The sequence below is a fragment of the Habropoda laboriosa genome, unplaced genomic scaffold (genome assembly GCF_001263275.1).
Source record: "Habropoda laboriosa isolate 0110345459 unplaced genomic scaffold, ASM126327v1 scaffold67, whole genome shotgun sequence".
Classification (NCBI taxonomy): Eukaryota; Metazoa; Arthropoda; class Insecta; order Hymenoptera; family Apidae; genus Habropoda; species Habropoda laboriosa.
This window is the reverse complement of record NW_017100242.1, coordinates 2,065,759-2,080,889: the sequence shown is the minus strand read 5'-3', so window position 1 is coordinate 2,080,889 and position 15,131 is coordinate 2,065,759. Positions and strand designations below refer to the sequence as shown.

Sequence of the window (15,131 nt, the reverse complement as noted above, 5' to 3'; positions counted from 1 at the left end):
TCGCTCGGCCGCGAAATAAAATTTGCATTGTACGGTTCCCGATCTCTCGATGCCCGTGACGGCGATCGTCGCACGCGGATAGCCTTTGAAATTTAACGGGCATTTTCACGCGGGACCCGTGTCCCACCGACGACGAATCGACCGAGTAATAAGCATCGTTATAAACATGTGTACGAGATGTTGGTGAAAAAGGTACGGCGAGGTCGTAAATCAGGACGTTAAAGTGAAAAAACACCGATTGATCTAGCCTCACGCTGGGCCTGCAAGAAACTCCGTTCTGGAAGCTGCGGGGCAAGCCACCCCTAAGGTGGTACATCATCCTGAGACTTCTAGAAATAGGGTAAAAAGGTTTAGGAATTTTTTCTTGGAGGTAACTATTATAGTACACGAGAAGTTTCAATGTTTTTGGGGGAGGGTGCAAGTGGAAGTTTCAGGATTTTTCTGCAATTTTTTCTGAAACCAATTAGTGAAATATAAAATTCTTGAGCTATATGTGAAAGCTCTAGCAAAATAGATTCATAGTAATCTAGGAAACTGACATACTAAGTATTGTATCGGACTAAAGTCAAAGCACAACATCCCAAGACTCCCAAAATCCGTTCTAAATTCTAATAAGATATCGTGCTAAGAAGTTTTCCAAAGTTCTATCCTACATGACACAAGTAAGCAATAAACTGTATACCGAGCACAACTAACGCTAAGTTTTCAAGTATCAAGCGGGTAATAAGGCAGCTAAACTGCTCTGAGCACTCTGTAACCTACTCGTAAGTGAAAATCTACGAAAAAAGAAAAGGAACAGTTGCTATCCTACGTTCAGTAAGAGATATTGTAACCACGCTCAACGAAACTGTAATCTAGAGTGAGAAAACTAAGCTTTATTCTGAAAAATACACTGTCTAAGGTGGGCATGTCCAACTCGTGGCTCACGGGCTTCATGCCATCCCGCGGGGCTCGTTTCGCCCCGAAGGGCTAGTAACGCGGTCCCACAAGATCGTAAACGTTCAACGTTATTATGCGATTTTTAGCAATATTTCTCACGATTCGATAACACGAAAGAATAAAGGAAGTTTTGTTACTTGTGGACATTAACGTCGATTCCTCTTCGCTCAAAGCATCCCAGGCAAGCCAAAATGTTGGACACCCATGATCTAACTGATTCGACGATAACACGACCCTAAACGAGGCTCGTTATCTCACCTAACTGACCTCTCGGCCATCGAATTTCATACTCTTTCACACCAATCTGATTCTACGACCTCACTATACCTCATTCACCAAGTACACGCGACAAATATGCTCCGGGAATAGACAATCGATTGCTATTATTAGACATGCAATTATACCTTGTATTGTGCAAAGTCGATACTATGGCTGAAAGGGATGTCGCTGGTCGATTCGTGACCATAGTCATCAGCCAATTTACTAATTAGCCGGTCCTCTAATCCGGAAAGTATTCGAAATGTCATTAATCCACCTACAGCTGCGGTGATTAGCTCCGTGACGATCAGTGCGACAAGCATGCTCATATACTGAACAGATGAGAATGCATGGTAAATTTTTTCACTGTCTACTTGTAAGCAGTTGTGCGAAGAACAGTATGGTTAACTTACAGTGGCTAGAATGCATTGGTTTCCGTGAAGAGCGGCCCGACACCCGACGAAACCGACCGTGAGCACCGTGAAACCAAGACCGAGTAAACTGTAAGCTAGCAGGTTAATAGTCTCGTGTGGCGTAGCGTCAGATACGAAAAGATTTAACAGGTGTCCTTTGCTTGGTTCCAGCAACAACCATGCTCCTATCACAAGTACCGTACACCCGGCCAACTGTCGAGTCAGTGGTTTTATGTCACTTTTTCTTATCAATATTTTCGAGGGGATTCTGCGCAACTGGACTATCAAATGAAATTGAATCGTTTCTCTGTTTTGACGTTACTTTACTTTACAATTAGGTGAATTTATGCGTCTTTATTGACAACTGTCCACGAAAGAACGAAGGAAATGCAGTTATAAAAAATATAGAGGATACGAAACAATTCAATTTCATTTCGATTCCTTTTTTAGCTCTTTAGAGCTGTATTTGAATTCAGGCACTATGCGTGGCGCATTGTGCATGTTTGGTGATAGCATGGTAACGTGCAATGCTCGAACATGTCCCTATTTCCTTCTTTTATGGATTTGCCGTTTCAAGTTTGAACTTCAAATGATTCGTTTTGCCTGATTTTGAATACTCGCTGCGGAAAGTATCTACTGAAATTCTCGTTTTAAATTTGGAAAAATATCGACACACTTCGTATACAAATCTCGGATTAACCTATAAATTAAATATGATATCTTTCTTGTTGCAGTGTAATTTTTTGTAATCTAAAATTTATTCAACGTTATTCATATTTTTTTTTCATTACGCCAGAATAATTGCAATTTGCTTTGCATCGTGTTTTATGAGAAAGTATCGTAGCAGCTGTACTGAATTTACTTTTTTCCAAGTCGTTCAACTTTTCATCGTAATGCACATAATACCGTCGTATTTTGGTTTATTGAACTTGTTCGATGATCGACTTTGTCATTATGTACAGTTAATCTATTATTAGAACGTGCGTTTATTCTTTGTTTACGCTTTACCATAGATCACTAAAGCTCCTCGTGAATTAATCACGCTATCCTATTTCTTACATGGGAAATTATTTTAGAATTTTTATTTTCATTTTAGGATAACATAAAAAATATAGAAAAAGAAAAAAAGAATCCATCGAGCTTCTTCTGTGCGAAGGTTGACTGTAGATGGACGATACGGGTTTTAAATGAAATGTTTCATACTTTACCCATATTAATAAGTTGAACGTGAATAGAACAACTTTCAAGTATTTCATGCTGATCGTTTTCAAGGCATCAAATAATCATGAATCTGCAAACACACAACGTCACTATGTTAGTACAAGCTACATTAAAATGGAGATTTCAATTAGGAAAATATGCAAATTTCAACGGACACACAATGCCACAATTACGGAATAATAATTCGTATTAAAATGTTCCAATTATGCATCACGGTAATTTGCTAATTTTCTAGTAACACGTAAAGCATAGTTAATGCACAAATAAAGTGCTTTTTTTTCATCCATATCTATATATATACAGAGTACGAGATGTTTCTTATCATTTTAATTTGCGATATTTAATACTCTGTGAATTTTCCATATTCCATGGAATATTTCAATTAACCCGATTTTCCTTCCCTCCGACGTATGCTGATCGGAACACACGCTTTCCTGTGAGAAAAGCTCGCGATAACGCGAACGTGTAACAGCGTGAATATTAAAACTGTCCGCGATTTCCACCCCCGTAAGACAAAGAACGCACACGCGAATAATAACGCAGGCATACTTGTTCCTCCCGATCTCTTAGGGTGGTGAATTGAGATCTGCGACGATGTTCAAGTTGAAGCAACGAGGAAAATAGAAGTTAGTTGGAACGATCGATGAATTTTCGTTACGATAGAACGCACCAATGTAGCACGATGATTAAATGAAAAAATACTACTGAAAAGAGTTAACGGGAGCTTATAATTTCACAGGAACAAAGAACAGATTAACTCATTTAGGTCGTGCCGTAGCTAAAAATAAGCCGGATAAAGAAGAAGCTTTTAGAATTGCATATTTCACTCTTGGGATGCAATTACAACTCCATAGGTGGGCAATGCACGTTTTCGAACGTGCAAATGACTGGCAATTACTGAAATTAAAAGAAGCCACTCGAGCGACATATACGTGTATATTAACATTTGCGCGAGCCACAGTAGCCCGTACTATACAGCATCGATTAATACATTAACAATGTTGAAGCATCACTGGATCTAGTCAAGATCAAAGGTCACAGTGGAATTCTGAGAGTAACGCGTGTGTACACACGGTTGATGTATGCCTATATTAATATAGCGCGACAATGGGAAGTCCACGGTTAAATGATCACAGAGGCAGAACTTACTAATTAAATCTAACAACTACGTGCGTGAAAATTAATTAAAATCACTTCTGCCCATGGTACATTAATTACAACAAGCATAACGAGCGTATTCCTGCCGTCGCGTCGCCTGATTTTACGTGCAATTTACCCCAGTGGTTTAACGACGAATCAAATTTTCCGCGAAAAATTCCGAATTGCACGTTAATTCCGTCTAATCAGACTGCGGCAGAGAAGAAAGTCAGCGAAATTTTCGATTATATTTCATCGAAGGTTGTGCGGTAATCGTAAATACTACTTTTCCTCGACAGTGGCGTGCATGAAAATTTGAACGTTTTAATCTACATACCACGGAGTGCATGTTTCGAGCAGTCCAAGTATCACTTCCTCAAACATTCATCACGTCTACGTGTTTCAACACACACACACACACACACACATATATCATTTACCGTATTACCGTTAATAATAGCGCACATAGATTTCGGTAGACCGATAAGTACTAGCCGTTGGCCCCTGTTGATTGCACTCTCACTCGACGGGGAACAAGAGCGGGAAACGGAAGGTAGAACCTCGGTAACGTTGTTTAAAATAATGAAAACAGCAGAGAAGTAACTTCATTCAATCGTATATCCTCGTATGAAAGAAACTTATTCTTCTCTGTAAAATGTATCCACATGGGGTTCACGGTTCTTTGCACTTGGGTCGTTCAATCTCCTTTTCCTGTTTTCCCTAGAGAAGTTCTAGCTAGGATTAAATTCTCCAGCACGTTCGGATCGTTGGCGGTGTGTCGAGACTACTGTAATCGAGACGCGAACCACACTGTGAAATCGAGTCTTTCTTTTTTCTCTCCTCCTCCTCCTTCTCCTCCTCCTTTTTTTTTCTTTTCTCTCTCGTTTTTTTTTTTTTTTTTACGTAAAAGACTCGTTTACTCGAACCGCGAGATCGATGACGCGTTGTAACCAGTAATCACGTGCCGGACTAACGGGGAGTAAATGTTTCCGCGACTCTACGTACGAATGGATCTCACATCTGACACCAAGAGTAGACGATCCTGGCGTGTACAATCGCGACGATACTGCCGAGGGTAAATGCTGCCAGCTCCGGCGTCATCTGTTTCGGGAGCGGCACACTCTCACCGTCTCTCTTTCTACACATCCTCTGCCCTTACATCGGCCGGAGCTGGTCCAGATGCGGCTGCGTCGCAGCGAAATGGCGCCGACGCTCTCTCGTCCTAGTCGATCCTCCTCCTGCTCCCGTTTAGTCCGAACGTTTCTCCACTTCCACTAGAACACCTTTCTTCGTTCCGTCGGTGACGAATGTCTACGGACAAACCGGTGGCCAATTCAACCGGACTTTGCATCGGTTGACAAGTTCGAGTGCCAATAACGATGTGGTTTTACCGGACTGACCAATCTCGCCGGAACTCTATTCGTGAGTTGCAATCACCATGCTTGCACCGGTTTCTCGTATTAACCTTGTTTCGTCTGCGCGGTTTTTCTTTTTTTTTTCTTTTTTTTTTTTTTGGCGGAGATGTTGATCGTTTGTTGGTTGAAAGTATGAGAAAGTTGGATTTTGGAAATTTGGGTGGAATCGAGGCTGTAGTGGTTGAGAGGTGATTATGTGTATCAAGATAAAGTGGGCTTGGAGCATTTATGACGTTTGTAATGATAAAAGGCTGGTGTTTTTTTTCTTTTTTTTTTTTTTGGGGATAAATTAATGTGCGATTTTGAAACGTTTGTTTTGACGTTTTATTGGTTGTTTTTTAATGGGTTGTTGTTGTTCTATTCTGTGTTTAAATTGAGGTGGTTTATTGAGGAGATCGGAGGTTGATTTTGTCGTATGGTTGGCTGCTCCATCATCTTATCCTTTGGCTTTTAATTTTGTGTGCTTTTAAAAGAGAAAATGGTAATTTATTTTTAGAATCATTTTATTAGTGAAATTTGAAAAGAGAAGATTGTAATTATGTAAATATAATAGATTTATTAGGTATTAACAATTTTTACAACATTCGTGTTTTATTCGTTTTAAACAACACATAAGTATACGTAAAAGATGTTAACGCTCTAGTCAACGAATTGGCGATGCAAATAAGTTTTCGAATATAATTTCCTAAAAAAAAAAAAACAGAAAATAGAAGTACACACAATCAAAAGAGATTTTATCGTAATACATTCAGTGTGCTCGCCATACGACTAGAGATTTAATCGATTAAGTCTCGCAATTTTCTCATATAAATTCCGTCATGTGATATTGTTCTCCATATAACGTACCATATGCGAGTATACAATTTAACAAGGTTTCTTACAGACAGAAAACGTAAGTGTACATTCGATTGTCGCATTAAGTACAATATCTTTTCCGACATATTATTGCCATTATGTCCATACTTTAAATGCACTTCGTATATTTTACATTTAGTAATGCGATTACATTCTTATCGACTAAGCAGTTACGAGTAATTTGAGATTTGAAAAAAAAAAAGAAAAGAAGAACGTATGTCTTTTTCATTGAATTCCATTTTACGAAATGAATTCACAGTACAATATATGAATTCGATTTCTTTTTAATAACGGTGGCCTGCCGATGGCTGCAATCGATTTTGTAGATACACAGGAAAGTAGTTAAAAAAAAAAAACAGAAAAACATTGTGTACAAAAAAAAAAAAAAACGTTGAAGAACAATTTCATATCGACAATCGTACTTTCGTGCAAGTACGTAACAACGATGCCTACCATTGTTTGAATATCGTTAAAAATAATAAAATAGTATGAGCAAACACGCAATTATAAATAAAAAGATCTTATTATACAACAGTTTTACGTGGGTTTCTCGTACATTATAAGTTTACGGGCCGATCACGTTTAGCACAGCACACACACACACACACACTCGTTCATTCACACAGTCATACCTATTTTAAATCAATTACTTCGTTAAATCTTACTTTCACGATGGACGGTACGCAGACTCAAGTTCCATTCGCCTTTTCGTAGATTCTCCGGATCGGAGACGCGTATTACGGTTTCTACAAACACACGAGGATTCCGTATTAAACGTACTACGCGGCAACATTGTCATTAAAGGGACAACAAAGTATTGCACAACAGAGATTCGATATAAAAGGATCGCTTGAGCGGCGCCTGAATCTTTCGACGTCACTTTTCAACCCTTTCGCTGATTTTAGTTCAATCGCGACCGCAAAATCTTTCGTTTCGCAGTTTCAAAATTAAGAGAAAATTTTTAAATTAAGGTGGAAGTAGGTGAAGAATAAGAATAGAGAGTAAAATTGCGGTGAAAGTGTGCCAAAAAGCGTCGAAAGTACGGTGCGAGAAATATATTCGAAACGCCTATAGGCGCCAAGGACACAGCGCGAGAAAATTATTCGAAACGCCTACAGGCACCAAGGACACGTGCAAAAAAATATTTGAAACGCCTATAGGCACCAAGGACACGTGCAAGAAAATATTTGAAACGCCTATAGGCACCAAGGACACGTGCAAGAAAATATTCGAAACGCCTATAGGCGGTAAGAGCAGCGAAAGGGTTAATTATTACACGTTGCATTCGATAATGCGATGAATAATGTAGCATTGTCAGGCACTTGCGTCGGGATAAAATGTATAAATCACATTGAAAGTCGTTGTGTCGCGAAATCGATGGCAATTTCGTTGTACAGTCGTGGTAACGGTGTGCGCGCGCGCGCGCTCGCTCGCATTTAAAACGAAACAATGAAGATAATGTGTGGTTTTCGACACGCGCCTTCTCGACTTAAACTTAATAAAATTATACCTGCGGCGGTTGACACGCATCGATAAAACGTTCTCCACGCGCGCGTTCGCAGAAAAAGAAGAAGCTCGTCCGTTTTTATTCGTCGCTCGCGCAAAAAATATTGGCGACCTCGTTTTCAACGCGACGGCATACATATGCCGCTCTCAATGCTCGCGGGCGACAATTCAATTGAAAGTCCGCCTCCCGGAACGAATCTTGTACTTGTTTAGAAATGCATTGGCATATCCGCTTTTTATTTAGTTCAGTCGCCGTTAATCCATTAGATTGGAATCGCATGAATCGCGTTGCAATTTATACCCACAGTACGAAAATTTCACTTGGAGAAAAATGTACTGTCACATTTAGACCAAAAGGAAGAAAATAATTGAAAACGAGCAACGAGTGGTTAATCGTTTGATTAACAATCAAATACTTGTCTAATCTCGTGACGCGATACAGTGTCTCTCTCTCTCTCTCTTTGAATTGGAAAATATAACACCGTGTTAAGAATTATGTCACCGAACACACAAAAGGCTCGTCATTATCGCGCGGGCATATATAACAAGGCGCTAGACATCCGTGAAAAGTTTCGAGTTGAGCATATTCGAACAGCAACTCCAATTTCACCGCTTACAATTCCGTGGTCGTTTCCACCGGGCTTTGTTCACCCAAATACGTAAATCCGAGATGAGAATAATCCTTCCTCTCCCTGAACGTCACATTATCGTTTGACGGACTAGGACTGAGCAGATCGTTACCGTGGTTGTAGAGTGGATTCAGGACAGGCGTCGTGTCGTGATTGTTCAACGTGTTCACATTGCTGTTGTTGTGATTCTTCCTGCCGAGGGTGGATCGCCGTAACGAATGAATGTTCACGTCTCCGTGGGTTCCGACTATGCTAGAAGCGCGTGCTGTGGTCGCCGCTTCAGAACTCACGGGACTTTGCTGACCTGAACAGATTATGAGAGATTCTCCTTCTAAATGCTCCTTCTCCTTGATTCATCTTACGTACACTCTGGTTCATAAGTATCGGAATCGGGGCTCTTACTGTCTTAATCTTGAGTCATAATCCTGTCTTAGATATATAGCTACTTAATTTTCGACCCGAGTATCACGGTGCTCGTGTGATTTGGATTCGGACGACGAATGCTTTTAGATGTCTCTTTAGATCTCCTTTGCGTTTATACCGTCAATATTTTTCTTACTTTAGTGGTAATTTATTTGTGTGATTTTAAACAGTATAACGCCTAGTAAAACGAGAAATGTGTAAAAAATTAACGTTACGAGTTCGGTTGTTGTCACTAACGAGCTGAAGACGTCTAGTTGCAGCGATACGAACTTTGGCGAAGAAATGTAATTTAATTCGTATAACACTTTCTGTAGGAACGTAATGAGTGTTCCAATACTTATGAACGGCAGTGTACATAAGCCAGAGAGGGAAGAGGAGGGGTGTGCTTTTTGAACGACGAGCGAGATGAAATTTCAAGAGTTTCGAAACTTCGTGATCATAAATTGCTGTAATTAATATTAGTTCGGGAATATTGTAACGAAGTTAAGAAGCAAGTTCTGGGTGAAAGCCATTAATGCATTTCTCCGAATTATTTTAATCGTGGGCAATTTATAAAAATAAAAGAGATGTTACAAGTGGAGAATAGTGAGTTCAAGTAGCATTTTATCTTTAACTGATTTTTTTTTTTTTTCTATATTTCTTATCTTACAATTGTGAAGAATATTTTTAGCGCAAGTGACAAACTTTATGGTAAAGCAATTTAAAGCTCGTTTAAACATTTACAAAAATTCCGTTTTTTTGCAATCTTCTTTCTTTCACATTTCATCTCTTTTTTTAAGCAATTTAACGGCGATTGCGTTCTAAGTTTGACGAACGAAAGAAATTTTTCAAAAATTCTTTGATTAAATTTCACGTTCATCTGTGAATCTCCATAATTTCTCGAATTGCACAATTCAAACATTTCACGATCAAAATGATCGTGAAAGATATTTTGCAAATGGGATAAAACGTTTCAATCAAGCGTACCTGTACTCTCTCCGTGATCTTTGGTAATGTAGCTGACGTTGTCCAAGCTGAACGCGTGATTTTTATTGCTAAAATCAAGCTGGAGATCGTTGTAGCTGTCGTTATCGTCCACCGGAACGCTCATTTGAAGCACCTGCGTCTCGTATTCTTTCAAATTCGGCTCGACGTAGACGGGATCGTAACGTGGCACAACGTACATCCTTTGCATTCGTTCCTTGTACGCCTTGTATCTATGTAAACGGGTGTAATGAGAAATTCACACGTGACAAACGGCGACGTGGTCGATATCCGAGTTGGACAGCGGTGTAAAAACCGAAGCAAGTTGTGTTTCCGTGTGCTTGTCGTATATATCGCGAGGCTGCTAAATGTTTTAAGGGACAGCCACGCCGGAAAGCTTTAATTAATTCTAATGGAAGTAATGAAGGGAACGACGAATTTGCATGACAGGCGGACTCGTCGCGCCAATGAATATTCATGACGACACTCGAAAGTGCTTCTTTCACATGATATTAACCATAACAACGTTGTTGACGCAACAATTGTCACAGGGAGAATTGAGCGTGGTGCCCGAAAAATGGTAGAAATTGGTCGAATTTTTCTTTTTCCCTTTTTTTTTTTTTAGCAAGTAAGCACCGAGCACACGTGACTAATGGAGTTACGCAATGCTATTAAAACGACAACGAGGCAATTTACCTAGACCAGGAGACGCAGATGTAGATGATGCCTGCTATGCCCAGAATCAGTATGACGCAGGCGATAATTATCAAAGCGTACGGAAATACTTCGCCGCTGAAGGCAATAGCAGTTTGTGTTCGAACTGGCTCGGGTGGCATCACCGGCGCGTGAATGTCTATCGCGTTTGCTCGGACCAACGTGGACACGTCGAAAGTGATATTCGACATTGCTGGCTTCTCGATGATCGATCTGTAAGAGAACCGAACGTACTTCGTGCATTTCTGGGTGTAAGAACACTGTGAAGTAAGAGATTGTTAATGCAGAAACGGAAATTGTTAATTCAGGATTACGTGGCGACGTAGAGTTGTTATGTCATGCTACAACGACATTCAACGTTTTCATGTCTCTTTACGTAGGCTGAGAACGCGAATTTATAGACTATCTAAAACGCTGAAGGAAATTATATTCTGTAAGCGTTGAATTAATATTTTACGAATTACAGGTAAAATCTGCTCCAGTGTGGTCTAATATTCCAAAAAGTTCTTTAAATAAAATTCTGCATAGATCGAATATTTTTTTTATTCCTTTGTTTATAATATTAAAAGAAAGATACTACACAACTGTAATTTTATAATACTCGGAAATAAATTTCTTACCTTTGTATTCGCGTGCTGTTTCGGTCTAAAATGGCTTCCGTGTCGGGATCGATCGCGTAAAACCACACGTCGGAATCTTGAGGATACATCTCGATGGTTCCATTTTTGGTCAAATTTTTCCTCACAGCGACTCTGTCGATGCCGATTAAAAGTCCGCTCTTCTCCTCGATGATGTCAGCGATCTTGGAAGCTTCTTTTTGCAACACGTCAGGCGCTGCATCCTGAACTACCAGGATCATTACATTCTCCTCCCCGATTAGATTCACTATAACTGGAGCGACGATCGAGTTAAAGTTGTCAGTTGAATTAGGATTGTCCCGAACTCGAACGTCGAACTTGAATGGAAGCTCCGTTGGATCCACGTTGTCGAACGTCGCAGTCGTTCTAATGATACCGGAGGAGCTGTCCATGGCAAAGTAGTCCGACCCTCGTCCTCCCAGTATCTTGTACTCGAGCTTCCCGTACTTTCCGTTGTCTTTATCGTGAGCCTTCACTTGTATCACCGTTGACGCAAATTGCGCGGATCGCGGAATTGCCGCGAAGTAACGCCCTCTTGACAATTTTTTATTGCTCTCCAAGAAAATGAATTCTGGCTTGTTGTCGTTCACGTCGAGCACTTGAATCTTGACCTATAATTCGAGTGGGAAATTTGAACGTTCGTCGAGGGAGAACAAAAAGAGACATTTTTCGATCTGGTTTTATTACTCGGTGTGATATAGATCTTTTGCAAATGACAGATTATTTCGTGTTTCTTTTTTAATTTTTTATCGAAAGTATTCGTATCACAGATTATCTCCCTTTGAATAAATCTGTTGTGTGCGAAAGTAGGATAGGTTTTTATTATAAAAAAAATTGTACACGAGGTTTGGATAAAAAATACCAGGACTATGCTTGTAAATGGATATCTCCCAAGTGAAGAGGGAAAATTGATAAAATAATACCAGTGGCGATTTAATTGGCGTTAAATTTACACGTGATTTTTCTAATTCGATTTTCAAAACGGAATTCGTTGAAGTGAAGTTTGAATTTTTAACGAAAAACAGTCCCCTTTATTTCCACCGTACTCACTTGGCTTTGTGCGACATATTTTCTGCTTCTGAAACTGAAGCGTTCATTGAAAAGTCGCACTTTTCAAACGATTTTACAGACAAAAGGAAAATTCGGAGGCTGATCTGAAAGCAATTTTTGAAAGTGCCTACACAAAGTGTTGTCAGAAGTGAAACAGGCGTTGACAACGATACGTAGCTCCTACATGGGGCTATTTTAAAGGGGACCACTTTAATTTAGAATAATGTTTTATTAACAAACTTTCGTGACGCCAATCGGGGTATTTTTAAAAATATATGAAATGTGTACCTATAATAAATAATGACAAAAACAGTAGCTAAAATTGTAATAACATAAAATTTTGCAAAGTGTATGTTTTGAAATAGAAACAGATTCTGTTTTGCTGGTATAATACTGCAATAAATCATAGCACCCATAATAATGTTCATAAATCAAATAATAATTAATAACAATTTGTTATTTTCTTGTAATGATATTAATCGAACGATAATTATTCGTACGTACCATCGTTATGTTCCTTCCGGCATTCAAAAGACCAGACAAAGACTCCAGCTTGATCTTCACCTGATAGGATTCCGTCGTTTCGTAATCCAAACCTCCCTTTTTTAACTTGAGCGCGCAATTTCGTTCTTCCGTGACGTTTGCTTCGAACAAACCGGCCTCGTTGCCGCTGTAGATCTCGCATTTTAACGGTGTAGTGTCGTGTGCGTGACTGTTAATGACCGTGATTATCTTGATCAGTGTATTATCACCCGCATCTTCAGGCACTTCGACGTTGTACGAATTTTCAGCGAAGCCTAAACCGATTTCTGGCGGTACCGTGGCCACGTGACGAACGTAAATCGGCACCGTCGTTACGGATGACAATTGTGGCTCTCCCATGTCGTAAGCGCGCACGTCCACCTGAAACGTTAGTGCAGGTCTAGATTTGTATTATTTCGATGAGTTGTGCATGTGGAGGAAAAAAACATTATGAGCCACGCTTAAAATTTCATCGTTATAAAGGAATTAAGTTTCCTACCATAAACGTTCATGCATTCACGTGGTTCATCTCCACCAACATTCTCATTTTTTCTGGTTTTCCCAACATCCCTCCGGTTTACAAACATTTCCAACATTCACTTTTTACTTTCGTTCATTCCTAATGTTTCACGCATTTTCTCAGTCACAATACAGCGAAGAAAGAGCAGAATTAGTGTGTCATTCTCAACTCACACGTATCAGTTTCACAGAAAACATTCAGAACGTGTAAGAACACCAGTTGTACATAGTAATAGGGTTCAGTGTTGAGTGAACAGTCTCAATTTTCCACACCATCGTCCCAACATATATCGCCCTCGCGCCATTAGGTTACCGCGGGAGCATTGGACGTTCAGGGTCACATTTTAACCATTTCGCTGCGACAGGCTTTTCGTTTTGGCGTTTTAAAATTTTTTTTAAATTAAAAAATTTGTCATTTTATTAAATTAAAGTGGAAATGCGCCAAGTGTAAAAATTAAGGATTAAATTAAGGTGAAAGTGTGCTGAAAGTACAGTATGAGAAGATTTCACAACGCCTATAGACACCAAGGTCACGTGCAGGAAAATATTCAAAACGCCTATAGACACCAAGGACACATGCAAGAAAATTTTTACAGCGCCTATAGACGCCAAAGACACGTACAAAGAAATATCCAAAGCGCCTATAGACACCAAGGACGCGTGCAAGAAAATATTCAAAACGCCTATAGACACCAAGGACGCGTGCAAGAAAATATTCAAAACGCCTATAGACACCAAGGACACATGCAAGAAAATTTTTACAGCGTCTATAGACGCCAAAGACACGTACAAAGAAATATCCAAAGCGCCTATAGACACCAAGGACACATGCAAGAAAATATTCAAAACGCCTATAGACACCAAGGACGCGTGCAAGAAAATATTCAAAACGCCTATAGACACCAAGGACACATGCAAGAAAATATTCAAAACGCCTATAGACACCAAGGACGTGTGCAAGAAAATATTCAAAACGCCTATAGACACCAAGGACGTGTGCAAGAAAATATTCAAAGCGCCTATAGACACCAAGGACGCGTGCAAGAAAATATTCAAAACGCCTATAGACACCAAAGACACGTACGAAAAAATATTGAAAGCGCCTATAGGCGCCAGAAGCAGTGAAAGGGTTAAATGGAAGAAGTGTCGCCAGTCATAGTGGCGAACATTAACATAAAAGAGAATGTAAATTGTCTATTGAAATTTACCTGGTATTCAGTGTCTGTTTCTTTACGCAAATCATCTCGTATTCGAAGCACACCGGTGTCTGGATCGATGACAAAGTATTTGTTCGATATTCCACGGCCAATAATTTCATACCTCACCTACGAACACATGGACAATAGGAATCGCTGTTTGAGTTTCGTGATTCTTGTTGACGGATCCTGAGTACGTACTTGATTTCCAGGAGCGGTGCCATCGGAATCTGTTGCTATAAGATTAATAACCGTTGTGCCGATGGGAACGTCGTCGTCTAGTGTAATCGGACGAGGAACTGACGTGAACACCGGTGGAATGTCGTTAACGTCCTGGTGGACAGCCAATAATAAGGAATTTTAAGTACTATTGTCCCTGATCTAACCAAGGGTTATTATTCATAGTCAAATTTACGAACTTGGTCAATTCATTATCATAGTGCTTTCGGTAGTAGTTTATCAGTAACTACAACTATAAAAATACCGATAGAATTTTATCTTATAGGATGCGCTGGGAAAATTCTGTCGAACGTTAGTAGTGCACAAGTGTTTCATCTAAACAACTCTTATTTATACATAGCGAAACCCAATTTTTTATCATCTTAATTTTCATATAAAATACAATAAAATTATAATAAATATTTGTGTATGCGATAATTTTGAAACTACAATTTGACATGTAACGAGGTGAAAATTTCTTGTTTAAAAAAGAAACTGAAGTGAAATCTGTTTT

General features: G+C 39.5%; 1 protein-coding gene across 1 annotated transcript in view; it reads right to left on the bottom strand.

Annotated features, from left to right (window-relative positions):
* The window catches only part of LOC108571905 (protocadherin-15), a 54,345-nt gene that overhangs the window by 2,359 nt on the left and 36,855 nt on the right, over window positions 1-15,131 (bottom strand). The window contains exons 15-24 of the mRNA XM_017934063.1: window positions 14,600-14,731; window positions 14,411-14,527; window positions 12,666-13,064; window positions 11,094-11,722; window positions 10,456-10,686; window positions 9,763-9,992; window positions 8,359-8,677; window positions 2,819-2,867; window positions 1,611-1,823; window positions 1,344-1,529 (exon numbers count right to left, since the gene is read on the bottom strand). Of these exons, the coding sequence (XP_017789552.1) occupies window positions 1,344-1,529; window positions 1,611-1,823; window positions 2,819-2,867; window positions 8,359-8,677; window positions 9,763-9,992; window positions 10,456-10,686; window positions 11,094-11,722; window positions 12,666-13,064; window positions 14,411-14,527; window positions 14,600-14,731 (2,505 nt within the window). The remainder of the gene's footprint in view (window positions 1-1,343; window positions 1,530-1,610; window positions 1,824-2,818; window positions 2,868-8,358; window positions 8,678-9,762; window positions 9,993-10,455; window positions 10,687-11,093; window positions 11,723-12,665; window positions 13,065-14,410; window positions 14,528-14,599; window positions 14,732-15,131) is intronic.